The sequence below is a fragment of the Protomyctophum parallelum genome (assembly GCF_964188405.1).
Source record: "Protomyctophum parallelum genome assembly, chromosome: 15".
Classification (NCBI taxonomy): domain Eukaryota; kingdom Metazoa; phylum Chordata; class Actinopteri; order Myctophiformes; family Myctophidae; genus Protomyctophum; species Protomyctophum parallelum.
In genome coordinates, this window is record NC_139710.1 from 19751129 (window position 1) to 19768707 (window position 17579).

General features: G+C 42.0%; 2 protein-coding genes across 2 annotated transcripts; both read left to right on the plus strand.

Moving 5' to 3' along the window:
* The first annotated feature begins 924 nt into the window (after positions 1-924).
* On the plus strand, positions 925-2816 carry gp1bb (glycoprotein Ib platelet subunit beta). Its single transcript, XM_083784378.1, has 2 exons — positions 925-1018; positions 1873-2816. Exon 2 carries the CDS (start codon positions 1889-1891, stop codon positions 2522-2524), a length of 636 nt encoding a protein of 211 aa, XP_083640504.1. The 5' UTR covers positions 925-1018; positions 1873-1888; the 3' UTR covers positions 2525-2816.
* Positions 2817-3642: 826 nt separating this feature from the next.
* On the plus strand, positions 3643-17239 carry dhx37 (DEAH (Asp-Glu-Ala-His) box polypeptide 37). The gene is made up of 27 exons (XM_083783601.1): positions 3643-3755; positions 3983-4101; positions 5178-5347; positions 5431-5543; positions 5652-6021; positions 6577-6725; positions 7030-7122; positions 7266-7362; positions 7452-7565; positions 8405-8621; positions 8941-9039; positions 9749-9819; positions 9991-10126; positions 10232-10308; positions 10867-11099; positions 11372-11483; positions 11573-11679; positions 12056-12244; positions 12742-12866; positions 13803-13919; positions 14004-14176; positions 14262-14376; positions 15484-15621; positions 15796-15890; positions 16022-16095; positions 16237-16334; positions 16618-17239. Exons 2-27 carry the CDS (start codon positions 3996-3998, stop codon positions 16692-16694), a joined length of 3465 nt encoding a protein of 1154 aa, XP_083639727.1. The 5' UTR covers positions 3643-3755; positions 3983-3995; the 3' UTR covers positions 16695-17239.
* Positions 17240-17579: the final 340 nt, after the last annotated feature.

Consider the following 17579-nt stretch of genomic DNA (forward strand, 5'->3'; position numbering starts at 1 on the left):
CAATTAAAAGTCCTGCAGTTAATGTATGTTTGTTAATCTAAATCTGCAAAGTAACTAACCAACCAACCACCAGTAGTGGAAAAAGTACTTTTTTCCACCTACAAAAAACTACAATATAAAAATACTCTTGTTACAAGTAAAGTTCTGTATTCAAAATGTTACTGTAAAAGTGCAAAAGTATTGACAAGTATTGACATCAAAATATTAAATATTAAAATAACAGATCTACAAGCTCACAGTGTGTCACGATGCAACATTTTGCTTCTAGCTCTATATCTTCTAGTTTCTAGAATAAAATAAAAATAGGTCTTGTGTAGTTATTGGAGAGACAGCGAAATCCCTGAGTTATTGTGTTAATAATCTAAATGTTCAAAGTAACCAGTAACTAAAGCTGTCAAATAATTGTAGTGGAGTAAAAAGTATAATATTTGCCTCTGAGATATATGGAAGTAGAAGTATAATGTATTGAAAAATGGAAATACCCAAGTTAAGTACCTCATATTGTACTCAAGTACAGTACTTTAGTAAATGTACTTTCCAAAGCTGCCCGTCACACACAATCCTATTCCGAGCTGTCAGAGCAGCCCCTTCTGTCAGATTAAAAAAATACATTAACGTTGGACACATGAATGGAATTTTTTCCATGTTAATGTTCCATTTTTGGAACATTAACACACATACATCCGGTATAAACGATCACTGTCTGTGCCACATGATGGTATTATCATGTAGGCCTATATACAGTAGTATGTGGCCCTTGCTGACACAGTGGCACCATACAAAATGTTTCCGGTTTCTTCGGGAAATGTAATGGGTACGTGTGTGTGTGTGTGTGTGTGTGTGTGTGTGTGTGTGTGTGTGTGTGTGTGTGTGTGTGTGTGAGTGTGAGGGAGAGAGAGATGGGGGGGTCTTTATCAGTGAGAACCAGCTGTACTGTATGTGCCTGATACGGTTTCTCTTAAGGCAATAGAGAGAAAAGCGATTCCTTTACACTCCCTGGAGACCCTTAACCCTGAAGGTAAAATACAATTACATGTTTTTAATATTAATGACCTCAGAAACTTGTTTAACCTATATAACCCATGCCTGCATATAGTAATCTGTAGTTTATTTGCCACTACAAATTGCTTTCCTGTATCTACTGTGTGCACTATGTAGCAACACACAGTATGGAGAGGTTTTAATCTGACAGTATGTCTCCTATAGTCTCATTCTTTGCTTCTGCAAAAGAAGTACGACAATATGCATAACTTTGATAATGTGTTCAGGGCTTGACATTAACTTTTTGAGGCACTTACAGGTACATTTCCCATTCACTAGTCCCGACACAAAAGTCGGTGAATACATGTTTGAATATTAGATGAATGTTCTCAGTTTACAAGTTAATAGCCCTAGAATGTCTGTGATCTTACATACATTTAAAGCAGTCCAAATATATTGCCATAGATCAGTCCTATCCACGCATGGTTAGTAGACTGACCTTGTCTGCATTTAAACTTGTAGCACTGCGTGTGCACTCACCCAATAATTAATTCCCAAGACTTGGAGTCATTTTGGGGACTAGTTTTATATTCATTTAAAAGTTCTGGCAGAAAACGTGTATTTAGTAAAATATCTCTACTTTTCCACGAGCTGCACACGGTCAGCATTCTCTCTCCGGCAAGGTGCCTGGAATGAGTGTTTCATTTTCCGAGAATGTCGGAGGAATCATTCCCATATTCACTTTCAGATTAGATGAGTGACATCCACACAGTATGCTAATTCCGGTATTACTGTAGTTGTACTGGGCAACGACAAAACGTACAATTCTGAATATCATCTTTGTCAACAGTTCTGACAGTCAGTTAACACATCCTGTCCTGTCCTTCTCAGCTCCTCTACAGTAGTTATGATCATGGGGCTATCACTCCTGTGTCTGCTCCTCTTGTTGAGAGTCACTGTACAAGGGTCATCAGCCTGCCCCTCTACTTGTTCCTGCAATGGAGGTCAAGTGGACTGCAGCCGTAGGAGTCTGACCAGCTCCTCGCTCCCCACCCATTTCCCACCTGGCACGACAGAGCTCCACCTCCACAACAACCTGCTGACCACCCTCCCTAACGGTCTGTTGGATAGCCTCACCTCTCTACGCTCCATCACTCTCCATGGCAACCCGTGGGCGTGTGACTGCGGGGTGCTGTACTTGCGTGCCCTGCTGCTCCGCCAGCCTCACGGCCACCACACATCACACAGCAACGTCAACTGCAGTTCCCCTCCTGGACTAAGAGGGAGGCTGGTGGTCTACTTAACAGAGGCGGAGATTCAGGAGACCTGTCACTACTGGTATTGTGACCTGGCACTGGCCTCCCAGGTGTGCCTGTTTGTGTTTGTGGCGGTGCAGGCGGCATTGCTGGTGGGCGTCATCGTGTTCCTGAGGAGGTTCGAGAGGATGTCCAGGGGCGCAAGGAGAACCACGGAGGAAAGCTTTATTTCTGGGGAGAACCTGGTGGATACAGAATACGAGCCCTTGAAGGACAGCAGCATCTGATGGGAAGGAATAAATACAGTTTTATATTTCCATTTGCACAATTTAAAATGTTTTTCCAAGCTTAAAAGACCCTATAGGTGATGTCTTCACAGCTGACAGAACAAGAAATGAGACAGTATTTTGTTATTTATTATATAGAGAATAATTATGAATGTAGGTTATTTTGATGTACAGTACCATGTTTAATAGTTAGGTCCACATAATATTGTTGACCCGAAATGTGCAGAACTGTATTTTGTCCTTTTATACATAACACAAACTGTTATATTGTGACTTTTTGTTGTGTCTTTTGTACAAAATGTTTTTGTAGACTATTAAAGAGATGCAAATGAAAGAGAGCATGATTTCTTCCTGTTTGTCCCCTAAACTTTTTAGGGGGCTATAGCTATGAACTATAGCCTAGTTCATAGACACTTGACATACACAATAACACACACATGATCCTTTTCAACAATAAAACATCAACTGAAAATAAATGAAATTGAAGATCCAATTGTCTGTCCAATCTCTGTACTGTCTTAATTTGAAATGAGGTGAATTATTGTGGGCAGCTGATTACTAGAGCCTTTCTTCATGCTCTCAAGCTTAACAAAGTGCATATCATGACCATATTTGTACATAGTCCACCTGTCAAAGGGATACAACACCAAAAGCTTGACCGCTTACTACTTTCATTATATTCGTTGAGTGCAAATGTGTGTGTAATTGGTGGTGGTGGGGTATAAAATACATTTATACAATTTCAATGTATATAGGCTACTACTAGACAAAGTAAATGGATGCTTAACTCATAACTACCTAACCCTGTATGTACCCTGGACCCACTGAAAACTCTCCAACTAATTTATCTTGTGTATTGTTATATTTTCTTTATTTATCCTTTTAATTAACTTTTTTCGTTCTCATTTTGTGCATTGTAGCCCGGGAATGTGATATTACATAATACATTTCATGTAGCATGTAATATCACAGCCTAACCTAAACTATGCAAATTAAATGTACCATAATAATTTGTAGTTGTTAAGAATAATAGCATTTAGGATATTTCTTCTATTCCACTGCCGGAACCTTTCGTCGACAGAACGTGTTGAACACGGGCTTTTTGACGTCCCGGACCGACAGAACAGATTTTGTTTACACGTGAGATTTGCCAATGTGCGAAAATTTCAACTGTAAAATGTCACAACACATCCGAAGATAATACACTTATTTGGTAAATCAAACTATAAAGGTTAGTAGCGATTATTATTATTATGTCAGCACAGCGTGATTGCTTATTTTATGTATTGAAAATTACATCTAAACTACATAAAAAAATAATAATAATGACGAGCAAGACTTGCTATCGTCATTATGTTTTTATTGTGTTATTATAGTTATCCACAATATGGCATTGGCATTTGGCATGTGCTTAGACTAAAAGCACATACCGGTACAATTCCGCTGATTATTTCACAGCCTTCTGGAGGAGATGGGGAGACTGAGGAAGAATCACAACTGGAAAGGGAGACAGCAAAGACAGGGAGACACTCAACCGATAGAAGCTGTGAAGACAGACGTGGTGGTCGAATTAGAAGGTAAATGAGAGGAGAATGTGGAGAAGCGAGTTAAAGAACAAGATATACCTACCTGTAATTTTTTTATGTATGCTTTTTTTTTAGGCCTATCCAATGGTGCGTGTGCGTGGGGGTCCTTACATTGTCCCCAGATGACAGTGAAGTGACTATAAAGTAAAATGTACTCGTCTTTCGGGGGTATTTGAAACACTGCTTCTGAGTTTACGGATGTGTTTATCAAATACGATCTTTAGGACTAACTGTCTTATTACTGTCCATACATGATACACCAGATTGGATTTGTGTATTCAGACATTGTCAACGTATTTGCATTGGTTTATGTGGTAATGCTTAACTTATACTTTGTCAACACCATTGTACAATGAAGTATATAAATCAGCGTTCAAGTGTTCAGAATGATTGAGCAACATCATTAGAAATCAGATGTGAATGAATTAATGAATCTTTATTTCTTTTAGTCTTGTCGTTAAGAACCATCCCTTACAGCAGCGGTTCCCAAACCTTTTTGGCCATGCACCGCCTGTTACCTCCCGACCTAGCCCCACATGGAACTATGAATTGCATAAGCTATATAAAGACATACATATATCCTATTTATCCACATATATGCACATATGAACCTGAATATGGCATACAGTATATATGCAGCATATAGGCTATACTCTGCATATACTTGCCATATATTGGCATAATATGTTAATATATTTAAAATAAAACCATAGCAGCACCATTAGCCTTTTCATGTTGCGCACCCCCTAGAAGGCGCCCATGCACCACAAGGGGTGCACGCACCACAGTTTGGGATCCACTGCCTTACGGGATTATAAGACACCAAAAACATAAATAAACAATATCACATTCACTTCCCACACAGAAGCTACACAAAATATTTGGCTCAAACAAAAACTGAACAGAAATAAAAACGTGAATGGCATTTAATACCACCTAGGCTTGGAATGTGGTTCAAATCCGATTAGTATAAATCAGTTTTCCATGAGGTTAAAAACAAATCTAATCAAAATTCTAATTCGGGCTGTCAGTCTGAACATAGTACCTGTACGTGTTCCCCTCAACAGATGGAAACCAACTTAAAGGTGTGGATGCCAGCAATGTCCTGGTTCTCCCGGCCACCAAAGCCAAAAAGACCAAAGGTGTAGAGACACCTGTCTCAAGGAAACGACCTCTCACCAATAAGCAGAAAAAACAGCTGCAGAAGGTCCTTGAGGTCAAGGAGAAGAAAGCTCATGTAAGTTGCACTCGCTGATACCACTCACTGAGCTAATAAGATGTACAAAAGCACACTAACGTAATCTTCTCTGTCCACTTCAGAGAGCAGATATATTGACTAAGCTGGCTGAGGTACAGCTTCCAGAGTCTGAACTGAAGTTGCTCTACACCACTTCTAAACTGGGCACGGGAGACAAGCTGTACCAGAGTAAATCGTAGGTTTTCACATGCACACACACGCCTAACGTGAAGGCTGATGATCGAAACGATGATCAGTGAGTGTGTTTGTGTATCAGCAATTCTCACAATCTATTTATTGCTAGGAAACCTGATGAAGACGGAGAGTCTGGGACAAAGATCAGCAGCCTGAGCGGAGTTAACAGGAAAAGAAAATGGGAAGAAGAGGATGAAGAAGAACAGAAGGGAGAAGAGAGTAGTGACCTGGACACATCCTCTGATGATGATGACGACGTTGACGGAGTAAATGATTCTACTGAGGCCTGTGAATCTAAGGAAGCGCTTTCCTCTTGTCAGGAGATAAAGGACAAGCAGGATGGGTTGGAAGAGGAACAGGTGGTGGTAAACAATTGGCAGAAGGAGGAGAAGAAGGAGTTTTCTGACCAACAAGTCCCCAGCAAAATGCCATGCCAGCCTGCAGTGTTCATTCCAGTTGATAGACTGCCAGAAATACAGGTGTGCTTTCTTCTTATTGAGGGGTGCTCTCCTATGCCCAGCTTTCCGGGTTTGTGTGAAGAACACAAATATTGGCTTGTGATTGGCTGATCACCCCACAGCGATGAATTGACTGCCTGAGCAAAGTACATATTGAAGATAAAAGTGAAGACACCAAAAGTGATTGGCTGGAATGACTTTTGTGATGATTTGATTGACTGAGCACGGAATGTGATCTAGGATGATGTATGATGATGAATTGATGATAAGAGTGCCCCTCACTTCTAAATCAAGTACTAAATCAATTCTATTCAATTTGAAAAACTAAGATTTGATTCAATATTCTATTTGAGAATATTTAATTAAAAATGAAACAAAAACAACAAGAAACAAAAAAACAAGTAAGATATCACTTAGCTGAGCTTTTAGATCTGCTATTTTTGAAAACGACACTTTGGCTGCATTATTGACCAGACCAATATCAGCAAAAAGGCTGATACATTATCGGTGTAGCTCTGCTCTCATAGTTCCATTAACGCTCAGGGTCCTGTGTTTCCCTCTGTGCATGTGTTGTAGGAAGCACGTTTGAAGCTGCCCGTGCTCGGAGAAGAGCAGGTTATCATGGAGGCAATCAGGGAGAACCCATGTGTCATCCTCTGTGGAGAGACAGGAAGTGGAAAGACCACCCAGGTTCCCCAGTTCCTGTACGAGGCTGGTTACTCCAGGTAAAATAACAAAATAAAATAATGTCCATGTTTTACTGGGGGGGGGGGGGGGGGGGGGGGTTAAGCCTGCAATAGTGAAGATAGGAAATGCAGAGAGTAAGGGTGACATTCAGCAATAGGTCCTTCCTCACAGGACTCAGGGACACGTCGCTGATCAGGGCATTGCGCACATGTGGTAGGTTGTTTAACAACTTGGTTATTGGGTATAAAATGTTACTATGTTTGTTTTCCCTCCATAAAGCTTGCAGGTTGAGTTAATTCATGTGCTCTGTCTCTCCCTTCCTCCCTCTCTCCCTACCCCCAGTGGCAGTGGGATTATAGGTGTCACAGAGCCACGGAGAGTGGCAGCTGTCAGCATGTCCCACCGAGTGGCTAAAGAGATGAACCTGCCCACACAGTAGGAAAATCACTGTATTGTTTATATTTTCAATAACCACATTTCTTCAGACCCATGCTTTGAGAAACAAAGTACCGGTAGTCATATTGAGCCAGACTATTTAATGTATTATCTGAACAAACTGGGGTATCTCTATCCTTCAGGGTGGTGTCATACCAGATTCGATATGAGGGGAACGTGACCAGTGACACCAAGATCAAATTCATGACTGATGGTGTCCTACTGAAGGAGATTCAGAAGGTAGCTCACTCATTTTCCCTTTCTGTCTACACACACATGATTTCTGTTTCTTTGTGTCTACATAATGCAGTCATTGTCTTGTCCCGTAGGATTTCCTGCTCCAGAAGTACAGTGTGATAATAATAGATGAAGCACACGAAAGGAGTGTGTACACTGACATCCTCATTGGCCTGCTGTCTCGTATCGTCCCGCTCAGGAATAAGGCAAGCAAATATATATATTGGATGTGACAAGTTGTTATTGAGCTTTAGATCATTAAATCTTTATTTTAAATCAAATGGTGTGACGTATAGACTGATTTGTGAGAGTAAACCATTGATTACTGATGTTTTGACCAATATTTTGTGCGACTATGTAAAATTTGTTTCTATTAGAGAACATTTAACTTGTAAGCAAACAAATAAATTTAAACAAAAACTCATTTTGATAGATAAAAAAAACATTTTCACTTAATCCCTATTAAAATGTCTTTAAATGTTTGGCCAGACCTACAGTATATACCGTAAATCTGCCTGGCTCTACAGAGTATATATGTCTTCTACTCAGCCTTAAGGTAACTTTTCACATGAATACTTCTAGTCATTTAGGTGACACTATGATCTAGAGTGACTTATAATAAGTATCGTCGCTCATCGTGGTTCCTTTCTGACAGGACAGGATTGTTTCACACTAGTTAATGTGGGGATTGAACCTGAACGGATTGAACGGATTGCTTTTGTTGTTTACTGAGTAGATGATTTTTAAGCACTCTGGTATCGGTATTCACTATCGGTATCGGCTAACCAATACCATTGTGGTATTGGGATCGGATCGGGAACGAAATAAGTGTATCAGGACATCCCTAGTGATATCCCACATTTCTCTTCATCTATTTTTAAAGCCCATCGAAGATGATTAGAAAATAACAATCAAACTGGAGCCACATGGCATATTCCTAGAGATGATGAATAATAATGCTCCCCAAGAGAGGGTGATATCAAGTTTGAGTTCAAAATATACGGGTTACCATTTGATCAACGGTTCCTTCTCATGTGCCATACAGAGAGGTATGCCCATGAAGCTGTTGGTCATGTCGGCCACCCTGCGTGTGGAAGATTTCACGGAAAACGGGAAGCTGTTTAAGATTCCTCCGCCCATCATCAAAGTTGAGGCCCGCCAGTTCCCTGTCAGCATCCACTTTAACAAACGCACACCGCTAGAGGACTACACCGGAGAGGTCTTCCACAAGATCTGCAAAATCCACCGCATGCTGCCACCAGGTACACATGCAGAGTCTCGTAGACATTCAGAAACAAAAGTGTCAGGCCCAAATTAAGTTTGAATAGGAATACTTTAACCACACGAATCCTAGTGTCCCTATTTACAAGCTTGTAGATCAGTTATTTTTGGTAAGTAAGAGATTTGGTGCGTATAGACCCCTGGGGATTTTGCAACCATGGTATTGGTAACCATATTTACATACTGTATCACAATATGCATGTTATCCTTTTCACATAATAGTTTTGGATTACTTTACATTACAGTATAAAGTTTATATTTTCTCTTTATTACTGAAGCATGCACTTGTATGTTCTTAAGGTGGCATCCTGGTGTTTCTGACTGGCCAGGCGGAGGTTCACACTGTGTGTCGAAGACTGAGGCAAGCTTTTCCCTACAGGAAGGGGAACACAGCCACGGGTGAGGACCACACACACACACACACACACACACACACACACACTCACACTCACACTCACACTCACACTCACACTCACACTCACACTCTCAGTCTCAGTCTCTCTCTGAGTCGCTCTCTCTGTCTCTCTCTCTCAGGCGCCGTACACACTCTTGAAACTAAATCGCTCTCTCTGTTCCGGGGGGAGAGGGGGGGGGGGGGGGGCAGAGCAGCTCGCAATTAATTTTCAATGGGAGTCACTGGGTTTCACAGAGCAGCTTCTGCTCCATGGGGGGGAGGAGGGCAGAACACAACCATGGAGCAGAGCTGCTCTGTGAAACCCAGTGACTCCCATTGAAAATGAATTGTGAGCTGCTCTGCCCCCCCTCTCCCCCCGGAACAGAGAGAGAGTGTGTACGCTGTACGGCGCCTCAGTTTCTGTGTGTCTCTCTCTCTCTCTGTCTCTGTGTGTCTCTCTCTCTGTCTCTCTCTCAGTCTCTGTGACTCTCTCTCTGTCTCTCTCTCTCAGAGACACTCTCTCTTAAGCCCAAACCACACCAAAGGGTCGGGTCCGACAAAAAAATGTCATGGTAAACCACACCAATGCAACTCATTGAGCTGCAATGAGTTGCAACAACATAGCCTTATTCGCACAATTCACACAATTCTGTCAGTCCCTCACTCACTGTCATTCTACTTGCTTGTATTTCACTTTTGTCTGTTTCCTACCAGGTGAAGAAGAGGAGGGAATCACCTCAGACGAGATGAGGAAGTCTAAGAAGTCCAAACGAAAAAAGACAGTTGTACGTCAAAGACCCCTAAGAACTACAGTCATTTAATTCTAAACACTCTCCATTATACTCTCTTTTGCTAAAAGACAAATCTATTTTCCACAGTATGAAATCAACATGATGTATCTATGAGTGTTTATGTGTGAGGTATTTCTTTGTGTGTTTTCTGTACTGTCTCTCCAGTCTCTGCCCCGTATTGACCTGGACAACTACTCCGCCTTACCGGTGGACGAAGGGGACGAGGACAGACAGGCCGGGATAGCAGACGAGTACGACGAGTGCTCCGACCTGGACATGGGAGACGATCCCGACGACACGAGTAAGTCAGACAGCTGATTTGCCCAGATCCAAGATGACCAGTTTTATATGACTGCATATTAATGATGGTGGTGATGATGATGATAATGATGATGATGTTTTGCAGAGGAGAAAGCGGACCCGTCCATTCCTCTCTATGTCCTCCCACTTTACTCTCTGTTGGCCCCGGAGCAGCAGGCTAAGGTGAGATTATTGAAACGGTGTCTGATATGAATACTGTCATGGTTAAGTACAGTGGTGAATAGTACACAGCTATTCACCAAACATTCAGTTGGCATCATTGTTTTATTTTATTATTATTATTATTTGTTTGCATACTGTGTCCAATATTTGATTAATGTCTTCTATTATGTCTATTATGTATATTTGTATGTGCCTTTATTTCATATGGTACAAGATACCGGGGTTGTGGCTCTTTCAGAGCGGGAACTCTGGGGGGAGGGGAGGGAAAAAGAAAAAGAAAAGTTCGAAAAATGTTGTATGTTATTTTCATATGTGAAATTAATAAAGAAACTTTGATCAACAAAAAAAAATATTCACACTAAACAAGTTTCAATTTGGAATTCCGTGACATCACGTACAGTATGTCAATGTTGTCTGAATGTACTAAGTCGAAGGTATGTCCATGCTATATCCCTGCTCTCTTCTCAGCACAAAAACAAGCCAATAGCGGTTGTGATCATGATCTGCATCATGGATCCAATGTTATGTGTGTGTGTTTTGTCTGGTTCTTTTCTATAGGTGTTCAGGCCCCCGCCGCCAGGCACTCGACTCTGCGTGGTGGCTACCAATGTGGCAGAGACCTCGCTGACAATTCCCGGGGTCAAGTATGTGGTCGACTGTGGTCGTGTGAAGAAGCGCTACTACGACCGTGTGACTGGGGTGTCCTCTTTCAAGATCTCCTGGACCTCACAGGCCTCAGCCGACCAGAGAGCCGGCAGAGCTGGACGAACGGAACCGGGGCACTGCTACAGGTCCGAAAGTACAAACACTTTAGCCACTAGTTTGAGGACGGGAAGTACCAGGGTAACTCGAATCTCCCCAGCAGTAGTGTGAAGTAACCAAGTACAATTACTTCGCGAGAATTTGTACCTTTTTGTTGAGTTTTTTTTTCTGTACTTTTACTCCACTGCACTACAAATTTAAATCTTAATATAATGTAAGTCGTCATTCTCACCTTCAGGTATTGGGATTTATTACTTTCTAAACTAGAGTTGTATTAATAATTCCTATACTGCTTCAATAGGTTATACTCGTCTGCAGTGTTTGGGGACTTCAGTCCGTTCTCAGAAGCGGAGATAACTCGCAGACCAGTGGAGGACTTGGTGTTGCAGATGAAGGACTTGAATATAGACAAAGTCAGTAAAGCCCCCACCCAGATCTGAACATGCATATCTTTCTGAAAGATATCCTCATTTCATAAAGTGTGTTAATATGTACATTTTAGGTGGTGAATTTCCCCTTCCCCACGCCTCCCTCAGCAGAGGCCTTGGTCGCAGCAGAGCAATTACTCATCTCTCTGGGAGCTCTTACAGAACCGCCTCGCTCTGGGAGGTACAGTAATTATCTTAGTTATACTGAGTTGCACGCCAAAAATAGCATATCTACAAGCTCACAATACATTGCAGTGCGTCACATTGTGATCTTGTAGATCAGCTATTTTTGCTGCCTGACAGTGGCACGCAACTAAGGCTAATTCATCCTAAATGTTACACTGTCTCATACTGTCACTCTTTGCCTCACACTGATCTCTCGCTGTCTCTTATCTTTCACCCTCTTCCTTGCCCATTTCTCCTTCCCCTGGCTCAATTGGCCTATTTACTCAATACATTCAAATTTCAATTATGACAATGTTTTCGTTTACTCTTTTGTGAGGAGATAATCGATTCATAGACTGACTGACCTAAGCCTGACAGCTCTTTATTTACAGCGTTAAAGATATGGAGCGAGCGAGGCTGAGCTGTCCCATCACTCCCCTGGGCAGGGCAATGGCTTCGTTCCCTGTGTCACCGCGCTATGCCAAGATGCTAGCACTAGGGAAGCAACAGGATTGCCTGCCCTACGTTATTGCTGTGGTAGCAGCCATGACTGTCAGGGAGCTCTTTGAAGACCTTGACAGGTGGGCTGCATAGTCTTTACGCAAATTCATATGACTAATAATATTTAAACATTTAATCCCTATTTTATACTTTCAAAGAATTTTGAAAACAGTTTACGGGCCCTGGGTAAGCAACCTCGCCTGGCAGAGACCTGCACTCTGAGGAGTTGTATAACTCTAGTTGTAGCTAGTTGTAATAGTCAGTGTACTGTATCTATAATGAATGCACAAAACCGCCACCGGGTTTAAATTGTTTAAATGCTGATATGCACTGTGGTAAATGCAGATTTTTCTACATTACTTACTTCCTCTCTATACTCAAAAATGATTTAAATCATTGCTGAGGGGGAATGCTAAGGTTTTAGATCTACTAAGTTTGAATTAATTGTTTGATAACTTGAATTGCACTTCTCAAACATTTGAATTGACTTTGATATATGTGTGATACTATTATGAAGACCTGCATTATAATTTCAATGTGGATATAGTGTTTAAACAAATAATTCCTCCCTCCTCAGACCTGCAGGATCTGAGGATGAGAGTTCCACATTGGCCCAGCGTAGAGCTCGCCTGAACCAGATGAGGAGGCTGTGGGCTGGACAGGGAACTTCTCTCCTTCTGGGGGACCTCATGGTCATGCTGGGTAAGGTTACTCATACTGTGTCAGATTCAGGAAGGAGATTTACAACCAGGTATAAATGAAGTGCGTAAAGGAGGGTGTATATTCCGTACGATCAATCTCACGTGCCATTCACCAAAGGTGGCGTAATGGCTTCATTTGTGTGTATTGCGGGTGTATCTCATTTCGCCTCTTTCCCAAGCGAATCGTCTGGTGTAATAGAACATCCATGCCATTTCACGCCATATAAGGCAACAGGAAATATGTTACCTCGGGTGAAAAACGTCATATTACAGCGTGCAAAATGGACAGATCTCCAACCTTACACCGGTGGTGCTTGTGAATATGCATGAGCTTATTTTGACAGGCAAGTCTCTCGCAATGTCAACTGACTGAACGTTATAAAGTATAAGCTACTCTCTCTTATAATGCAACTCCAGTTAATGTATTTATTTAAGTTCAAGCCGATGATGCCATTCAATAATGTTTAATATAATAATATTTGTTATATATTTAGCCCTAGTGACTGTCAGTCTGTCTCATGAAAACGTCTGGGTTTCCGAGGCTAGTCTCTGATAGACCGTCCGTCATGTTTGTGAACCATGCATCTTTTTTAAGGTTTGGGGACTATTAATTGATTCAGCATGAAGACTAAAGCATTCTAAATACTACGCATGCCTTGATCACTGGTACATCACCCTCCGAGCTGACATGGAAATGAGCGGAATGTACGACCAAAGTCACGGCCAAGTTCAAATTAATTCTACACAACGTAGGAATGGTCGTTAATGTCCGTACGGTCAAAATATGAGCGTAAACGGCGTAATCTGGCTGACGCCGCGTGCATGCGCGCCTATACTTGTTTACCATTAGTGGTTGTTGGCATACTTATGGTGTTGTCATGGCAGGGTTTATACAGTATGTTAATGTGTATATCTAAATATATGTCTGCAACTGTAGGTGCAGTTGGCGCATGTGAGTTTGCTGGCTGCAAACCTACGTTCTGTGAGGAAAATGGCCTAAGGTATAAAGCCATGGTTGAAATCAGGCGGCTTAGAGGGCAACTGACCAATGCAGGTACGCACGCACGCATGCACACAGAGAGAGAGAGATAACCAATATAACACATGCAACAAATAAGCATTCATATTTTATGCGTAGTGAACGCAGTATGTCCAGAGGTGGGAGTTTTTGTGGACCCCAAGATGACTCCGCCCACAGCGAGCCAGGTGGTCTGCTTACGGCAGATTGTGCTGGCCGGACTGGGAGACCATCTTGCCCGGCGGGTACAGGTCGAAGAGATTCTAGACCCAAAATGGAAGAATGGGTACAAGGCAAGTTACATCGGCGGCTAATATTTTTCTCAGAAAACTGTCGTTTATTTCCCTCCTAAACCTTTTCCCTTAAATCTCTCTTCAGACACCTCTTTTGGACGAGCCAGTGTTCATTCACCCCAGCTCAGCTTTGTTCAAAACCCTGCCTGAGTTTGTGGTGTACCAGGAGGTCATGGAGACCACAAAGATGTATATGAGAGGTAAAGTACACTGTCACCGGTGCATTAATCAAATCACACTAAAGGTCTTTTCCGACGGGAAGCGCCTGCCACGCCTTGGTAATTCATTTTGGATGTGCAGAGAAGTTGAGCGGCGTTGACGCAAGTGTGCGCGGTCCTGTGAAATCGTCGCTTATGGGCGACTAGAGCTGGATTGTGGTCAGCTTTTTTTCTCGCTATTCAGTATTTTAGCTGTGACGTGAGCGCCCCCTCCTGAGATACTTCCGGGTCCTACTTTTGTGTCGCTTTTGTGTCCCCATAGAGTTATACTGTGACGCTCCGTCGGACTAAATCTGAGACGAAAACAACCACGAAAGTCTCATTTTACCGCTTTCCTCGCAACAACAAAGCTGCGCTGCTCTCCCAAATCTGGCTGTGACAGGCCCCACATGGAATACTATCGCCATTTTATTGTGTCAACTAAATCCTCATTAATGCAAACTAGATTCAACATACTCAAGCCTGCATAAAATTCTAAATATGCCCCCGAAATATTTTGCCGAGCAAATGGACACCTTCAATAATAATGATAATAATAGTCTTTATTGTCTCCACATCATATATTTTTGTTGTCATGGACACTTGTATAAAACATTAATAATTCTACTCGAGTTGGAAGCATTAAGACCCATTTTAACCCTCAATGGCTTCCTTTCTGAAAAATAGCGTAATTGTAAAAAGATTCACGCGTTTAGATATTCTATTTACAATGAGATGCGGACGGGAGCTGGTGCCACTTGGACCCGGACGTAACGTAGCACTACAAAATGACGTCGGACTTAAATACTGAATGCGGCCCACGCCGAAACGGGCTTAAGTAGTAGTAACCCGAAATGTTAATTTGTAACCGCAAGGCAGAGGCGCTTTAAAAATTGCTGTTTTGATCAAAAACCTCAATCTGAGATTTTTTTTATAAATGGGGTTTAAGATTTCAGTTAACATGGCAGTGGATGAGGGGTAACCTTTTGGCTGACGGACCATAGCCTAGCTGAGCAGGTAATGAGTTCATACTTCATATCGGTTTCAATATATTTCCCGTTAATTGCCCAGCCTCAGCAGCCTGTGCCTGTTTCCTGCTGTCTCTCTCAGGTGTGTCTGCAATAGAAGCAGAGTGGGTCCCTCAGCTCCTGCCCCAGTACTGCCACTTCGGCCCTCCACAGGAGGCCCCGCCTCCATGGCTCTGTTCCTCCACAGGCGCTGTCAAATGTCACCGTCCAAGCACCTTTTGTAAGTGTCACTGAATGGATTAATAGGCAACATTTTAGTGAGTTGTTTTTAAACGCATCTGAACATTATAGCATAGTATTATTTGAAGAGACCTGTGGCTTTTTAGTAGCATGGTACGTTGTCGTTCAGTACGTTGTTGGCTGTAAAGTGTCCTCTGCAATCTATCCTGTGTAGACCGTGTGAGTTGGCAGCTACCTGCAGTGGAGATGGATTACCCAGATGGCTTGGAACGCTACAAGCTGTTTGCAAGGTTCCTGCTTGAGGGACAGGTACTCTTTCAAAACCTGATATTCCTAATCTTTGATGTGAGATGGTAATTGTACTCTTTCAAAACCTGATATTCCTAATCTTTGATGTGAGATGGTAATTGTGATTATACTGTATACATCACATTTTGCAGGTATGTCTTAAAATGAAGAAACATAGTGCGCATCTACTCTCAAGCCCCTCCATCATGTCGAAGACATGGGCAAAGTAAGTTACAAGTATCACTAAATAAACATGTGTTAAAGAAATCATGCATTGCAAAATTGTTACACTCAGTTAAATGAACAGGATGGTACTGTATACATTCTCTTGCTGTTGTTACATTTGCTGTTAACGTTGCTTTCCCAGACTGCAGCCCAGGACAGAGGCTTTACTAGGTGTCCTGGTTTCCGAGAGGGTTGACTGTAGAGATGCTCTGCTGTCCGCCTGGATGAAAAACGACAAATGTGAGCATTTGCATTATGTTGAAGTGCTTTATTTTATGCTTTTGATTCATCTGTGCACCACTTAACTGTGTGTGTGTGTGTGTGTGTGTGTGTGTGTGTGTGTGTGTGTGTGTGTGTGTGTGTGTGTGTGTGTGTGTGTGTGTGTGTGTGTGTGTGTGTGTGTGTGTGTGTGTGTGTGTGTGTGTGTGTGTGTGTGTGTGTGTGTGTGTGTGTGTGTGTGTGTGTGTGTGTGTGTGTGTGTGTGTGTGTGTGGTTTTTCTCGTGTTCTTAACCTATCTTTCAGTCCTCTTGTCTGTATACTGCCAGTGGCTACCTGAAGCCATGCACCAGGAAGTGGCCAAAGGTTGGCCTCCTATATGAGGAAGTAAGACGAGAACAATGTATATTCAAAGGACATGAAAATGAAGAATGACTCACTACAGAGACTTCAGCGTAACTCTAAATAGGCTTAACTATAGCCAATCTACAAACTCACAACGTATCTTTATTTTCACCTATACATGCCCAAATTGGGGCACCAGGGTGAATGGTTAACAGAAAAGTTTCCTTCTCTTTTAAAAGAGCTTTTTTTTTTTAAATCCCTGTTTAGTCATCTGTGACCACTGTAAGCATTGCCTTATATTTATACATTTATTGTAAAGACGGGTCATTAACTGTAGTCATTATTCCTGGTTTCAATGAGAATCGAACAGTGAATCATAGGTTAGCGAAGTTACAAAAATGGTGGCCATTTTTCAACATATACCACAAAAGTTGTTTTTAGTATTTGAAATGTATGTAATTGAACAATTTGAATGATACTATTTGCTGTCAATTTGCTCTGATCTTGTTATCACGATACTACAACCCTGTATGTCTGATTTGGTCTTCATAAGACTCATATTAAAGGGTTTCTTTGAATGGCATTTTCTTGTACATTTAATTATTATGGTCAAACCAAACCAAAGGAGACGAGTGGCAATTCCAATTCTAGTCTGTGTTGGTTAAAATAAATTCTATCTACAAATGCACCACGTCTATACGTCTGTAATGCACGTAACTCGAGAACCGTTCGCCCCACTGACCTCAATCGACACACGTGTTCCACACCACCACAGGGAGTGCAGTACCCGGTGTCGAGTCGGTTGGACCTGCGGTTGTCCAGAACCGCCACAAAAGGCCTCTGCCTGGGCTCTGGACAAGAGCTCCAGTCCATATATGGAGCTGGCCTGTTCTGACATCACCGAGTTTGTTTTTACGTCCGGA